This window comes from Dromiciops gliroides, chromosome 3, assembly GCF_019393635.1.
Source record: "Dromiciops gliroides isolate mDroGli1 chromosome 3, mDroGli1.pri, whole genome shotgun sequence".
NCBI lineage: Eukaryota > Metazoa > Chordata > Mammalia > Microbiotheria > Microbiotheriidae > Dromiciops > Dromiciops gliroides.
Genome location: NC_057863.1, coordinates 462,617,691 through 462,635,379, shown reverse-complemented (window position 1 = coordinate 462,635,379; position 17,689 = coordinate 462,617,691). Strand labels below are relative to the sequence as shown.

Sequence of the window (17,689 nt, the reverse complement as noted above, 5' to 3'; positions counted from 1 at the left end):
AATCTAAATGGCCTTTTTTTTCAGTGCTCATCCTACTTGACTTCAGCCTTTGAAACTGTTGATCACACTCTTCTCCTAGATATATCTCTTTAAGTTTTCATGACTCTGTTTTCTCTTGTTTCTCACCCTAACTGTCTGATTACTCTTCAGTCTCCTTTGCTAGATCTTCTCTATGACGTACTCATTAACCCCGAGCACAGACCTGGAGAGAATGGTGAATATACCTCTCCTTAAATCATACCACCTTGGAAAAACTAAGGACTTACAAATTCCTAGAAGTATCTTGGAGAACAGTTACTCAAACCTCCTGAACCTTGGGACAGTACACCCTCCTTCCTGGAAGTAGTATTCGACTTTAACAAAGAGTTAAAAGTAAAGAAGTAGGCTCGGAAAATGAGCAAACAGAAAAAAAAAATGCTGACCCTAGAAAGTTTCTATGGTGACAAGGAAGATCAAAATACACCCTCAGAAGAAGATAACAAAGTCAAAGCTACTACATTCAAAGCTTCCAAGAAAAATATGAATTGTTCTCAGGCCATAGAAGGGCTCAAAATAGACTTTGAAAATAAAGTAAGAAAGGTAGATGACATACCCATTAACCATGGGTGTCTCCCAAGTCTCTGTCCTGGGTTCTCTTCTCTTCTCCCTCCACTATTTCATTTAGTTTTCTCATCATCCCCATGGATTCAACTATTATTTCTATTCAGATGATTCTCAGATTTGAGCTCTCTTTTGACCAATGTCAATTTGGCTATAATAATATGTCTATTTTTTCTTGTACACTTGTCTGAATTTAGGATTGCTGCCTCCATAATGAAACACACACAAACACACAATTATTTCAAGTATGTTTCTTGTAAACAACACTGTTGAATGTTGCCTTCTAATCAATATTTCTATCTTCCCTTTACATTCATAGGTATCAGTGCTGTGTGTTAAGATAATGGATTTAGCAGATACTGAGGGACCCACCTGGAGATTTAAACTGGTTGAATTAGATAAGGAGACTGACTGTTGACCAATTACTAGATTATAAACACATCTGGCTGGTACTTAAGGATACTTAAGAAAGTAATTATTCTCAGACGCTAACAACTTTGAACTTTGACCACCTTTGGGCGCAGTGAACCAATCAGCTTGAAGAACCTCCCATTTCTGGGAGGGGAACAGGAAGGAGGAAGCAGAGGCTGGGCAGAAAGCTAGGTCTCTTTGGCTGTGAGAGATCATGGTGGTGGCAGAGGACTTGAGAAGAGGAAGCTAGGGAAGTTTAGGATCATCAGGTTATAGGAACTCTATTCTCAATCTTTCTCTTTCTTTTACTATCTTTCAATAAACCCTTAAAAAACCTAAATTCATTTATCAGTGATTTTAGTCAGTTCCCCCCAAACTGGGGGGACAGATTAGAACCCACATTTAGAATTTTAAAGTACACACCTGATTTTATATTTTTTCTCCATCCTTTCATTTTTGAAGTTTTCATCTTTTCCCTAGTGTCCCATCTTTACATATAAGAAGCTGTAGAAAGAGAATTTTGACTAACTCATCATCTATAAATGATACAATATATTCTGCTTCTCACTCCTCTTTGCCTTTCACCTTAATCAGGGACTTTTACTTTATTTCCTTTTAATCTCTCTCATGTCAACATTATAACTATTCTTTCACTTATCTTGATTTCTTTTAGATTTCCTTCATCTTAACTTTGTTATTCCTCTGTTGAGTTAAGTTTATTTCTGTATCATGGTTTTTGAATGTGAATAGTTTTGTATTTGTGTCTGTGCTCAAGCTTCTTTTGTGGAGTTCAACAAAAATGAGTCTTATGGAATGCCCATTCATTTGATCACATTTCCTTGTTTATAGACTATTGTTTTCTCCTGTTAAGGGGTAAAATTCTAGCTAAACTGTCTAAAATATCTAATGAGTGGTCGCCAATAAATTATAAGCTTTAGCAAGAGTTAGACTTTTAAGCATTTATTAAGGAGAATAAGAATTTGGTAAAGAGAGAGAAAAAGGCCTAGATTCCTATCTATTAAAGGGAGAGCACATTTCTAGCTCCCTTCTCCGCCAGAGTCCAGAGGAAAAAGCGCGAGAGCGAGCGCCAGTCTCTTCCTTCCTCCTCCCACTAGCCCGCGTCACTTCCTGACTCCTGGTCTTGCCCTCAAAGACCTTCGCTTCATGGGCAGAACTCTTCTACAGTTAAGTCTCCAGCAGGTGGCGTCATTCCAATCGTTACAGTCCCCCCTGTTGTTCCTCAAGAAACAAAATGTTTCCTTGACGGAACAGTAAAAACAATATAATAACTATTGCTAACTAATAATATGTGAACAACAATATAGAAAAGGAAGAGAGGAAAGTTTTGTCCAGAGGGGCGATTTTTTTTTTTGTCCTCATGAACCGACGCTTTGACATTAGTCTTGCAAAGGGAGGGCCTCTGCAGAGAATACATATTACAGACGGTGTATATTATAACAGAAAGAGAAAAAAACAACAAAAACAACAAATCAAAACTGTTCATTTAAAGTCTCTGAAAGTCTTTTCTCAGATGTCCTCTAGGTGTAGTCGTGGAATGGAAGTCTTTTCAGGGGTTGATGTGTGGATACTGGTAATCAGCCAGGAAATTTCCTACAAAATTGAGCTTAACACAACTTTAAAATAGCTTTGTCAATAATCAAATCAAACAATGAAAGTTCTCAAAAACATGTCTAAGGGAATACAGACTCTTAGTTGTTACACATGAAACATATAATAAAACAAAAATTGAAACATCCTTTAAAATTATATATTACTATAGTCCCCCCTTTTGGAGGGTAATTGAGAAGACAATTGCTGCAATATTAATTTTTTAAAAATAATTTTTATCTTTGTTTCATCACCTTTTGCATCATCTGCCTAATTATCCTCATGCCATTATGAGAAATTACAAATCTAAAATAATTGGTAACAGATGTCAAGGCCAAATTCAACACTGTTATTTATCATGACATCTGAGATAATTATGGGGGTTACCATAAAAGAACAGAGAAATGATGGGATATGAGCATTCCCACACTTGAGCAATATATACTGTCCATGCAGTATGCCAGGCTTAAAATAGGTGGATGGAATATATGTCCATGCCACCGAACATATTGGAGGAAACTGAGTCAGACTTAATCAGATGCATGGGATTGAGATGTCCATGGCATCAGGCATATAGGAGGGAGCATAGAAGCCAGGTGTAGAAGTGAGATGGGTGGGATGAATACTTCCTGCCATCTGTACAATATTGTGGGGAAAAATAAAATAAAATATTAAACCAAGAGAATCCAACCTCAACATTAGTCAAAAGCCGTTCCCTCGGCCATACCTTGACTTCATGCATGTCTCCCCTCATGTGACAGTTCAGTGTCTGCTCTTGCGTATTCCTCTTGTGATTGGATGGCATCTTGGCCAACTGGCATCTGATAACTCAGAATAACGGCAATTAATGTCTTAAATGATAAATTCCCATAATTTAAAATCTCATATGGATTTAAAAATTGAGGATAATAAATGATTGCAAAAAATGTGAATACATCTTGACTCAGAACACAATATATAATTATGCAACAATTTCAAATAATACCCCTTTTTTTTAACTTAGTATACAATTACTTTTTTGAAAAATCTGAACATATTTAAATACAAGTTAAATCACAACACAATCTCAAAGAAAACTTTTACAAATGTTCCCCTCTTTTTTTTTTTTTTGGAATATGCTTATCAAAAATAATACTTCTGGAATCAATTTACACTTGCCATGGCAACCAATTTGCCAGGGAAATGCTTTAAAGAATTTGATCAAATAATCAGTTGAGAAAAAATAACAAAAACAAACAACTCAGAATATGGGAGCACGATACTCCTAGAATTAACATTGTATTATGAAATCAAAACCATCTTGCAATTTTTTAAAATTAGATAAATGAATAGAAAAAAATACGCATGGAACAATAAAATACAGTGAAATTCAAACTAAGGAAATCTAAATGAATATGAACTTAATATCAATAAGAGTATTATAAAATATAAACTTGATCACATGACTATAAAAAGCTTTTACAAATATTCTCCTTGTTTTAGAAACTAAGTATAAGACACAATCTCAAAAGCATTAAAATCTCTATGAAAATAAACCCATACCATTAATTTCAAAATGTATATGTAATAGCATAGAAATCCTATGTAACCTCTGAACTGATACTATTACTCTGAGTGAATTCAGAACACTTTTGATTCCGGTATCTAAAATCCCCAATACTTATATCAATACCTTGCTTCTTACTTCTACATTTCTGTACAATATATACCCTTCCATGGCAAAAGAAGCAGAGTCTTGAACTATGTTGATTGTCATTCTTATTCAGCTTAAGTTTTTCTTCTTTAACCCCTCTATATTGTCTGTCAGTCGTTTCACCATACAAATGCTTTATAAGATTACTAATTAAAGACAAAAGCAGGTTAGCAAAATTATGAACAAAACGAGCATATCTGGAATTTAAAGGGCTTTCTAAGGTTGTCTCAGAAGCACAGCCAGGCTGGGGAAGGGCTGAGCCTGAAGCTGCAAATGTAGTTAGAGAAAGTTGAGCATGCGCATCAGTTCTCTGGACTTCCCAGGCAGGGGAAGCAATGGGCTTGGCCATGGGAGGAGTAGAGGGTGGGGTCTGGAGAGGAGGGGAGGGACCAGAGCAATTTGAATCAGACTTGATTTTGAACTCAGGCCTGGATTCCTCTTCCCCCACTTTGCCTCCAGGTGCTAGGGGATTAAAAGCTTCAAGAGGGTGGGTCATTGCCTCCAGGCATGCAAAATTAGAGCAACAATTAGTGTTAGAACTGGGAAAAGCTGTGGGAATCTCTTCAGGTTTCTCTGAAAAAGCATGGTTGGGAGAGTGGGAGATATTTCCTTGTGTGAGTATGTTGCTGGCTCTTTTAACAAAAATAAAAAGAAAAATAGAAAATCCACAAAAACAAAGCATTAACATGATCTTATCTCCCATTTGTCTGGTTAAACAGACTAAAATAAAAAATAGGGTAATTAGGGAGTTTAAAAGGTCCATTTGAAAAAATTTAAAAGAAAAACACAGCCAGTACACCAGTACTTAGCAGTTAAAGGGAGAGGGAGGGGAAATTTCTTACCCAACCAGAAGATCAGAAGAAGACTAAGGGTTAGCTTTCCTCTTCGTGGTCAGCCATCTGTTAAGGGGTAAAATTCTAGCTAAACTGTCTAAAATATCTAATGAGTGGTCGCCAATAAATTATAAGCTTTAGCAAGAGTTAGACTTTTAAGCATTTATTAAGGAGAATAAGAATTTGGTAAAGAGAGAGAAAAAGGCCTAGATTCCTATCTATTAAAGGGAGAGCACATTTCTAGCTCCCTTCTCCGCCAGAGTCCAGAGGAAAAAGCGCGAGAGCGAGCGCCAGTCTCTTCCTTCCTCCTCCCACTAGCCCGCGTCACTTCCTGACTCCTGGTCTTGCCCTCAAAGACCTTCGCTTCATGGGCAGAACTCTTCTACAGTTAAGTCTCCAGCAGGTGGCGTCATTCCAATCGTTACACTCCTTATACTGAAAAATGAGCTTATGCCCATTGTTTTTCCTTTTCTTATACTTCCTCCCTTGCACTTTCCATACTCTTCTCCCAAGATCATAAAAACAGGATAAAAACCAGTCCCAGTACCACTGACTATCCACTTTAACACCTTATATGACCTTTGAAAATATTAGGTTTCTGAGAAGACATTAATTTCTTCTCTCTTTTAGGAAATAAATAATTCATCATCATAATACTTTCTACTTGAAAATTTTGCATCTTTCCTCTTATTACCTGAATTTACATTTCAAAATATCTACCCCGTTCTTGACTTTTGATCAGGCATGTTTAGCAATCCTCCACTTTATGAATGATCTATTTCCTCCTCATAATATGTTTCTTTTTTTGTAATAGGTTATTCATGATCTAAAGACTTTACCCTTTGTTTTTTGGAATGTTTCCTCTAATTTAATATGACTGTTCTAAAACTGTTTTCTTGACATCTGAATGCTATTTTTTTAGCTACTTTCAGTTCCCCCTCCCCCGCCTCACCTTTGACCTGGAATCTCTGGATTTTGCTATGATGTTCCTGGGAGTTTTCCTTTTAGAGTTGCTTTTAGCTGCTTTCTATTTTGAATTTGCCCTCTTGTTCCAAGAAAATTGGGAAGTATTTATTGATAATTTCTTAAAATATGGTATCCAAATATTTTTCTCATAATTTTCATGTATTCCAATAATTCTTGATTATCTCTCTATGACCTCAGTATAAGGAATAATAAATGTGAAAAAATTTTTAAAAATTGCAAATATTTATATTAAGTAGAATGAAGAATGAGAAATAGATACAATAATTATAGCAAATTTCCATGTAATTTGTTTTTGATAATATATTTTTATTTAATTCTATTTATTAATCTTTTGATTTTGTTTTTTGGGTATTTTTTACATTTTCTATTGTATAATATGGTAACATTGTTTTATATTTGACCCATTGTAAGTTTTAGGGAGTGAAGTTCTTATGTAAGGTGTAACGATTGGAATGAGGCCACCTGCTGGAGACTTAATGTAAAAGAGTTCTGCCCATGAAGCAAAGGTCTTTGAGGGCAAGACCAGGAGTCTTTTCTTTGGCGTCAGGAAGTGATGCGGGCTAGTGGGAGGAGGAAGGAAGAGATTGGGGCTCTTTCCTGGGGACTCTGGTGGAGAGCGGAGCTAGAAATGCGCTCTCCCTTTAATAGATAGGAATCTAGGCCTTCCTTCTCTCTTTATCAAATTATTATTCTCCTTAATAAATGCCTAAAAGTCTAACTCTTGCTAAAGCTTATAATTTATTGGCAACCACTCACTAGATATTTTAGACAGTTTAGCTAGAATTTTAGCCCTTAACAAAAGTTTACCACCATCTGTTCTAAGGTATTAATTCCCCATCCCCCAGCTATATATTTTGAAGGCATTCTTTCTTTTTTTTTTTTGTTTTTTTGCAGGGCAATGGGGGTTAAGTGACTTGCCCATGGTCACACAGTTAGTAAGTGTTAAGTATCTGAGGTCGGATTTGAACTCAGGTACTCCTGAATCCAGGGCCGGTGCTTTGTCCACTGTGCCACCTAGCCGCCCCCCCATTATTTCTTTAGTAAGCTATTTTCATCTCCTTTTCTATTTGGCCAATTTTACTTTTGAAGGAGTTGGTTTCTTCAGTGGATTGTTTTCCCCATTTATCAAATTGTATTTTTTAAGGAATTGTTTTCTTCAGTCAGTTTTTGTCTTTCCTTTTCCAAGCTGTTGACTCTGTTTTCATATTTTTTTATAGCTCTCATTTCTCTCATTTCTTTTCCCATTTTTTTCTTCTACTTCTCTTATTTGACTTTTTTTTTTTGTGGTACAATGAGGGTCAAGTGACTTGCCCAGGGTCACACACCTAGTAAGTGTCAAGTGTCTGAAGCAAGTTTTGAATTCAGGTACTCCTGAATCCAGGGCCGATGCTTTATCCACTGTGCCACCTAGCTGCCCCTGGAATTTTTTATCCATTTTTATTTTTTATTTTTTTGTCCAGGACATTCTTTACCCTGCGGCTCTACTTAGACATAATAAAATTACTCTCTTTTTCTGTATTTGCTTTTATGACTACTCTCAGTAGAACAAATTTCTTCATTGGGATCAGTATTTTCCCCTCCTACAATTCAAGCTTCAGTTTCTGAATTAATTCCTTAAGAATATGGGGGTCAAATTCTGATTCCATAACCTTGGATGGTATGGAAAAACACTCCATAGTAGACGTTAGATGGCTAAGTCTCATCTTGATTTCTTTGGGATTGTCAGGACTTGCTTCTTCTGTTTCAATTCCAGGCAAACTGAACAATGGTTAAGAACAATGTTCCTGGAAGATAGTCTGTCTTGTCCTGTCTCCTTCCACTGGTGGTTAACTTCAGTTGCCCTGGGACATGCAAATTCACTTTTGGCAGAGCTGTGAATTAGTTTCTGGATATCATTTACATTTCTGAATGATTCTAGACATCAATTTGTAATCATGGAAGAAAAGTTATATATATATATATATATATATATATATATATATATATATATATATATACACACACATACATACATATACACACACACACACACACACACACACACATATATATATATATATATATATATATATATATTTCTTACTCTTTAACCTAGAGGCTTTACTACTGGGATGCCAAGGAGATTAATGATTATAAGATCATAGAGCGAGAGCTGGAAGGGACCTCAATAGGTCTTCTATTTCAATCCTCTCATTTTATAGATGAAGAAATTAAATCTCCCAAAGAAATAACTATCCCAAAGTCACAAAGGTAGTAAGCAGCAGAACCCAGAGCCCTCTCTAAAGCCAGTAATATTTTGTTGTTGCTGTTGTTGTTTTTGTGGGGTAATGAGGGTTAAGTGACTTTTCCAGGGTCACACAGCTAGTAAGTGTCAAGTGTATGAGACTGGATTTGAACTCAGGTCCTTCTGAATCCAGGGCTGGTGCTTTATCCACTGTATCACCTCGCTGCTCCCCTAAAGGCAGTAATCTAATGAAAAATAAAATGCCAAATTGCAAATTTTGTCCCTGATAATTAAGGGAATGCATGAATAAAGTATTATATATGATTATAATGGAATATAACTGCACCATAAGGAGTAACAAAAATAAAGAATTCAGAGATATATGGAAATGCTTCTATGCACTGATATAAAATGAAGAACCCAAAGTAATAATATACAATGACCTTAACATTACAAATGAATTTACTATGAAGGGGCAAAAAAAAAATCTAGTCATGCAAATTGTGTATGTTGTTTGTGTTTGGCCTAAGGATGAGAAGATTTGAAATGGAGTGAAGATGGGGGTGGTAAGGAACATTGCAATCTTTAAATATTTGAAAAAGAATGTCCTTTGGATTGAATGTAGATTTGGTCTAGAGAGGGCAGTACTGGAAGCAATGGTGAAAAAGAAATAGATTAAAGTTTAATATGAAAAAAAATCAGTCTATTCAAAATGGAATGGACTGGTTTGGGAGGTTTTCAGCTCCCCATCATTAGGGGCCATCAAACAAAGATGAGACATCCACTTGTCAGGTATATTGTACTGGATATCCTTGCTCAGGTACAGGTTGGTCTAATTAACATTTGATGTCTCTTCCAGTTCAGAGATTCTGTATGATTCTCTGAATTACATGAAGACAGTCATCATGTGGAAGAGGGCTAATACTAGTTCTGCTTGGCCTCAGGGCAGAAATAATGGGGTAGACATGGAAGAGAGGTAGATTTTGGCTTGTGATTAGAAATATGCTCCCTAAAAATAATTATAGCAGTTCAAAGGTGCAACAGATTGCCTCAAGAGAAGTTAGGTTTCCCATCTGGAGGGCTTTAAAAGGCTTTATGACCCCTTGTCAGGCATGTTTTACAGGGGATTCCTTTCCAGGTATTTGTTGAGCTATGTGACCTCTGAGATCATGTCAAACCCAATTTTTTAGGGTTCTATGCTAATTTATCCAGTATTTTTATTTTCTCATCATTTATCCCATTATTTTGCAAGCACTTCACAGTTCTCCCCCAGAGTAAAATTTTAAGGTATGTGATTGGCAGTCATTAAGAATTTATTTTCACAGAATAGAATAGGACTAGACATTGATGAAACCTGCCATAATATCACAAATATTCATCTATCCTATTTCAATTCACTAAGTATTAAAAATCACTATCTTTAGGAAACTGCTTTTATTGTACCCAGAGCCCAATAGCAAATTTATTTGCATTTTCTCTTTAGTTACTATATTTAACCTGTGCATCCAAGAATACTTCCCCTTGTGATTACAAAGGAGGTTGGGGAGTGGCAAGTGGTGAAGATAAATTATACTTATCAACCACTCCAAGGCTGGCAGTTAGCTCCAGCCTTTATCCACAGGCCACTGCAGTCTGACTATAATTCAAGTGAATCTATCCTGTATCTAAGGCAAATGCCTTCACATGGATTTTTTGAATACAGGTTAAAGAACAGTTTTTAACATCCTTCAAAAGTATCAGTTTTTATCGTGGGTCAAGTGTTAAAGTGTTCCTGTCATTATAGTTGGAATAATTCCCTTAGAATTGTTTAAATTATATTCTTTGTATACATAAATACTTGTTTACTTAGATGGAGAAATATTATATATATGTATGTATCTATATCTATATCTATATCTATATCTATATCTATATCTATATCTATATCTATATCTATATCTATATCTATATCTATATCTATATCTATATCTATATCTATATCTATATCTATATCTATATCTATATCTATATCTATATCTATATCTATATCTATATCTATATCTATATCTATATTACTATATCTATATTATATTATATATCTATATTACTATAGGCCCTAATTTCAATTACATGTGTGTGTAAGAAGTTTGTAATGTAAAGAGTTCATAGATATTATGTGTTAACATAGACATAACATGGTAATGAGTTCAACCGTCAATAATCCAATTAAAATTTACTCTATAATATTCCAAATTATTGCAGTAAACTTGCACCGTACCATATAATGGAATGGTTATCATTAGTTCTCTTGAAATTCCTTGATCTCTGTTTTTGAAATCATAACTTCTTGTGAACACTGTTCTCAAAACCGTGGAGGAACAATGCTAACATACTAGATAAAAGCATAAAGAAAGGAATCCTGAGTTGACATGTTTGAAATGCTGGGTTCTGCTTGGATATGCAAATAATTTTTCACTGAGAAGTATTCCAAAGTGTGCCACAAGACAGATAAAAAGAGAGAAATTCATCCAGGTGTCTTTGAAGATAACACATGGAGAAACCCTAAAGTTGGATTACAAAACATATTGGAAAAGTCCCTTACAGAAGAGAAAGTACTATAAAATTTTAACATACATTCTGAGAACAGAAAGTTTGAATCTTTTATGTCTCACCCACAGCAACTACTTCTAGATATGCAAAGCAACCTACTCAGAGATCAATATTCCTACAAGAATTGTGTCATCAAACATGCTCTGGATTTGTGATGGCAGACATCTATCTTTGTCTTAATTCCCTAAAGCTTTGATTCCTAGACACCCATATTGTATAAATTGACAAAAGGCAGACCAAGCAGTCACATGTAGAGATGGGAAGAGTAGAAAAGTGATTCATACTTAGAAATATCCATGGAAAGCCATTTTTCCAGCAAGGGGAAGTTTTAATGTATTTTGTTATAATAACATGCTTGATTACATTTATTTTTCATTGTGGAGACACCTATTTAGAAATATGTTGCCTTCTGAAGTTTTCTGAGGGCTTTTGATAACTTTCTGCATGGAACAACAGCAACAACAACATCAAAAAACTCCACTGAGATGCTTCTTAAAATTCACCTTTGTTAAGTTTCTACAAATATTCAACATCAATGTTAGGATTAAAAATTCAACTCAGTTATCAATTTCCCTGAAATTTAATTTGGAAAAATGCAGCAGGGTATTGTTATAATTATTAGTTATAGGTGAAAGAGCCCTCATGGATCCTCATGGATTATCTACTGTAATACCATCATTTTTTTTTTGGTGGGGCAATGAAGGTTAAGTGACTTGCCCAGGGACACACAGCTAATGTGTCAAGTGTTTGAGGCCAGATTTGAACTCAGGTCCTCCTGTATCCAGGGTAGGTGATTTATTCACTGCTACTGCAACACTTTGCTAAACTAATACCATCATTTCCTTTAAACAAATGTGAGACCTGATGCTGAGAGGTTAAGGGACTTGTCCAAACTAAAACAAGTAGAAAGTGGAAGAGGAAGGATTTATACATATGTTCTGCCCCCAAATCCAAGAGGTTCTCCACTGTACCCTATTGTTTTCCATAATTTTAAAAATAAATAACAGGAGAAGAAAACAGCTCTTAGGATAATCTGACCAATTCCTATGACCAAATAAAGGTGGTTGTAGGTTGGAGATTTTAGTTGAGGGGACAAAGAAACAGAAGCATAAATAGTGTTCACAGAGAGGGAAATAAAAACATAAGGGGGGAGGCTATCTTTGATCCAATCATGTTTAAATATTGAATTTAATGAAAAAACAAACTATACTATGTTCATATGGGCAGGCCACTATGTTATGCTCTGAATGACATAAAATGTTTAGGTCAAGCCATGTTTTCAGTAAAAACAGTAACAACAAAAAACAAGTTTCCTGCCTTCCTGAACTGTATAGTCTAGAAGAGGGATAATGACACATACACAGATAACTATAATATTCATTGAAGGCATGGGAGTGAATTATAATTTCCAAGGGTTAGCATGTGGAGAAAGAAGCACAGAACTCACAACTCAAGTGGAAGCCAAAGACTATATCTTATTTATTCATCACATGTCTTCTAGCCTACCAAAATGTTCTGTATAAATATTGACTTAATAAATATTTTACCAATAATTAAATGAATCGATTTTGGTGGAAAAGCTCCTCATCATCTCTGAAAACTTACCTTAGATATTTAGTGAGCTTGTTCAATAGTAAAGTAACCCTAGATGATAGGTAAATAGCTATTATTTTGACATAGTTTGAGGGACTGATGCCAGTGACAGGGCTTGTTATCCATCCCTATGCACATCATTGCTTATAGATTTTCAAGAAATATGATTACTTGAACTAGGTTGACATGCTTTTACTTATGAACAGTAATATGTATACCCTAAAGGATTCCAAATCACCACAAAATAGGCAGAAGAAATAGCTAACACATTAGCACATAGTATATTTTATGAAATACACAACTGTTTGCTGATACTCATTAATTTTTTTAGTTAGCCATTTATTAGGTGCCTACTATGTGCAAAGCATTGGTCGAGTTGTTGGCAGAACCCTGAATAAAGGAGACACAAAGTAGGCAAATTTTATATAAAAGAGGAAGAAGTATAGGTCTAGAAGAAAGAAAAGAATTTGGCACCATAATATTGGGGGGGTTATGTATCATAATAACTGTATTTAAATATATTTAGTTTCTTTTATAATCCTATTTATTTCATTTTATGAATATGAAAACCTTATTCTGAAAAGGGGTACATAGGTTTTTACCAGATTATCAAAATTATGCATGACATTAAAAATGTTAAGAAACCTTGAGAGGCCCCTTACTTTGGGCAGGAGGATAACAATGGTATAACAGGGCCTTTGTTAACACTGGAGATGTGTTTATATGTGTGTATAAAGGGGGCATATAATATGCCCAAATGGGATAACAAATATGGGGAGGAGGAGATAGGAATGTCATGGAAGACAAACACTGACACCTTCAAAGTTTTGTCTAAAGGTTACATATACCTATTAGCAAGAGGCTTCATCTCTCTTCAGAAGAGCATCTGGTCACTTTCCCCTGGCTGGCCACCCAGAGTCCCCATGGTGCCCAGAGTCAAGGTGAAGGACATGAACCAGCAGGAGTTCATCTGGGCCCTGGCTGCCTGCCTGAAAAAGTCAGGGAAGCTGAAACTCCCCCAATGGGTGAACATGATCAAACTGGCCAAATATAAGGAGCTGGCACCCTATGACAAGAACTTGTTCTACACCCTGGCTGCCTCTACTGCCCACCACTTGTACCTCCAAGGTGGTGCACGGGTGGGATCCATGACCAAGATCTAGGGTGGGTGCCAGCACAACAGGGTCATGCCCAGTCACTTCAGCAGAGGCTCCTAGAGCATAGCCCAAAGGGTTCTGTAGACCCTGGAAGGCCTCAAGATGGTGGAGAAGGACCAGGATGGGGCCCAGAAGCTGACAAGTCAGGGACAGAGAGACCTGAACAGAATCGCTGGACAGGTGGCCACTACCAACAAGAAGCATCAGGTCAGACTACATGGGATTCAGTAATAAATTGCCTTGTTCATTTAAAAAAAGAGAGAGAGAGAAAAAAGACAACTGGTCAACCTGGAAGCCAAGGAATTTTAACTGCATAAACACCCTTCTGGGAGAGGTAAAAATCCAGATCAGACATTTTGGTTCTAATGTAGTGTGCTGGGGGAAAAAAAATAGTTCGTTTGTCTGAGAGTGGGGGAGAAGAACAAGATGAAGAAAATAAGTAATTTGTATTTGAATATTAAATGATTAATTTAAAATAGGTTCTCTGCAAAAACAATCAAACAAACAAAACCAAGTTCTCTGCCTTCCTGGACTTTATAGTCTAGTAGAGAGACCTGACAGATAGACTTCATAACTATATAAGATACTGAAGGCTCAGGAGTGGCTAATTGCCAAGGATTAGATTATAGAAAGAGAAGCATAAGACCTTAAATTGAGGTCAAGGATCCTATGTATTTATTCTTTATATCTTCTCAACCAAACCCAATTAACTATATGAAATACTAACTTAATAAATGTTTTTGAATAGATGAATGAAGGAATATATTCATTTATTTGAATAATATTTGGTGTCTTAAAATTAATGTTGGAATTTCTAGAATTTTAAATATAACTTCCAGAAAGCCCAAGGCTTTTAGAAGGTACATAGGCATATAAGGGAAAAGCAATATTTCATCTTTGGGAAAAGTTTCAAACACCAGGGTACTATGATTGGGAAAGACATCACCTCCCTAAGCTTTTATTTCCTCTTTGACTTCTAGAGGCAGTGCTCCTTGGCCAAAGGAAGAAAAGCCACCAACTTCTCTCAAAGTATTGTGGGGGAAATTCATTTCTACTTTCCCTTTTAGTTTCACTATTTCAACATTTCATATTTTAGTTTCACTATTTTAAAGATTTTATGGATTCTATTGCAAATATTTCCCTGTACCATAGATGAACCAGAAATGGAGAGAAAATTTGATGACTATCTGTGTTTCCATTGTCTTTTAAATTAAAATCAGATGGATATAATTTCTAATATTGGTAGGTATCAAATATTTGCAGCATTCAAAGTAGGAGCAGGGGCAGCTAGGTGGCGCAGTGGATAGAGCACCGGCCCTGGAGTCAGGAGTACCTGAGTTCAAATCCGGCCTCAGACACTTAACACTTACTAGCTATGTGACCTTGGGCAAGTCACTTAACCCCAATTGCCTCACTAAAACAAAACAAAACAAAACAAAAAAAGTAGGAGCAGGTCTTTAACATAAGCTCCCCTAATTACTGCAGAACTACTCTCCTAATAGAGCAACTACATGGTAGAGTAAATGAAGCACTGAGTCTGAAGTCAGGTAGACTCATCTTCCTGAGTTCAAATCTAGCTTCAGAAATTTATTAGCTGTGTGACCCTGGACAATTCACTTAATCCTTTTTGCCTCAGTTCCTCATATCTAAAACAAACTGGAGAAGGAAATGGCAAATTACTCTTGTATCTTTGCCAAGAAAACCCCAAATGGGGTAATGAAGTGTTGACAAGACAGAAATGACTCAAGAACAACAACTGTCGAATAATTGTGGCATCCACTATCAAAAATAGCAGTTGGTCACCCTTAATCTGATTACTTAAGGGAATAAAACAAGATCCATCTTATCATCCAGGATAAGTTAAATCAATCAACCAACAGATATTTATTAATTAACTCCTATGTGCTGAGCACTGGAGATACAAAGATGAAAGCAAATCTGTACCATGCATATAATGCATACATATTTTTCATTTACCTACATGTATATGTGTTTTTCCACCAAAGGAATGTAAGCTCCATAAGGGCAAGGAATTAATTTTTTTTTTCTTTATATGTTCAGGACCAAAGACAGTCCCTGGAAAATAACTGTGGTTATTTTTAGACGTTTATTTTCTTTTATATTTTCTTTTTTAATTTGTTTTAGTTTTCAACATTCATATTTTGATAAGATTTTGAATTCCAGATTTTTCTCATTCTCTCCTTTCCCTCTCCAAGGTGAAAGACAATCTGATATAGGCTATACTAATGACATTACAAATGAGTAATGTTTTGACTTTCCTGTGAATTGGATTTAAGTGAGGTGGAGTTGTGCAAATTGTTAGTATCATTGTTTCTTCCAGAGGCAATGAAGTCCAGTGGCAGGATACAAGTCAGGATGACTGGTAATGGTTTAAGATGAATTGGATGAGCTTGGCATCTTCCATATCTGACCAAGCTCTAGGTGCTTCTCATCCTTACTTCTGCCAACTTCAAAGTCATTGGAACAAATTATTTTTATGCACGTATTCCACTGGGGAAAGTTTTCATATGCTTGAGTTGACATTCCACTAATTCACCAAGGGCATGGAGCTTTTGGTCACCCTCAACCTGTTTTAGCCCCTCTGCTGAAATGGTTTTACTGGGGTGTGGCTGCTGTGCATGATGAAGCTTCTTGGAGCTACATGTGAGAGTTGAGTGCCAGGTGGATAACAAAGGTGGATAAGCAGTCCTGAAATGGGCTCAATAAGCACTCTCAGCAGGTGAGGTGCTAGAGATACTAGTCCTCCCTCAATACCCTGCACACACCCTGGGTAATATTAGGTGCTTAATAAATGCATGTTGATTAATGGTTTGATTTTTAATTAAAAACAGGTAGGACTTCCAGGAACCAAGATGGTAGAGTAAGCAGTAACTTGCTGTAACTCTCCATATTGCCTTCCAAACAAGCATAAAATAGCATCCCAAAACAAATCCTGGAACAGCAGAACTAGCAAAAATGGGGTGAAATAATCTTGTAATGCAAAAAATTTGGAATATCAGCAAGAAAGGTCTGTTTCACTCAGGCAAAAGGGGGACGCAGCCCAGGACAAAAAGGATCCCAGGAAGCCAACAAAAAGCTCTTCCTTAGCAAACCAGTGGGAGATCCTGAGATCTAGTGCAGAGGAGCAGGCAAATACCAACATCAGGCCCACCCATGTGCCTCAGCATAGCCAGGGGAATGGGCAGACTCCAGTCCTAGAAGCTCCATGTGCTTCAGTATAGCCCTGGGCAAACAGACAGCCACCACTGACCAGACATCCATGGGCTTCAGCATAACCCTGGGAAAACAGGTAGATGCCAATCCTATGGGTTCCTAAGCAAACAGGCAGCTGCCAGTTCCTGTCCACCACCACATGCTTCAGCATAGCCTCAAGCAAACAAGCAGCCTCCAGTGGCCAGACCTCTGTGACTCAGTGTAGCTCCAGGAAAATATAGAAAATCTCTAACAGCCTCAGCCTATGGCAGATACAAGCACTAGGATGCTGACTCAGTACCAGGTAATCTGCCAAACCCCTATGGCCTCCAGCAGCACCAACTATACTCCAACCCCACTATACTCCCTCAACACAGCACCAGATATGAGAGGTGCCCATGGGACTAAAGGTGACATCAATAAAGCACCAGGCAAATAGCTGGGGCCTGCAGCCTCTGGCACAATAAGCCTCAAACAGTGACCAAATGTAAGCTCAATTTTTAAATAAATGAGAAGGGCCCAAAAGGATGAGCAAAAAAAAAAGAAAAGAAAATTGGCTTATTAAAAATTTTTATGACAGAGAAGATCAATACACAAACTCAGAAGAGGACAGCAATGTTAAAACATCTATTGGCAAAATCCCAAAGAAAAGTGGAAAGTGGTCTCAAGACCAAAAGGAACTCATGAAATAGCTGAAAAAGAAGTTTAAAATCATATAAGAAAGGCAGAAGAAAAATTGTGGAAAGAATTGAGAGTGATGCAAGAGAACTGTGAAAATAAA

The 17,689-nt window shown here is 36.5% G+C and overlaps 1 protein-coding gene across 1 annotated transcript; it reads left to right on the top strand.

The window, feature by feature from the left end:
- Nucleotides 1-13,461: 13,461 nt before the first annotated feature.
- On the top strand, nucleotides 13,462-16,937 carry LOC122747784. Its single transcript, XM_043993622.1, is given in 3 exon segments — nucleotides 13,462-13,651; nucleotides 13,654-13,922; nucleotides 16,716-16,937. Coding segments are annotated over 3 exon segments (681 nt in total).
- The last annotated feature ends 752 nt before the right edge of the window (nucleotides 16,938-17,689 follow it).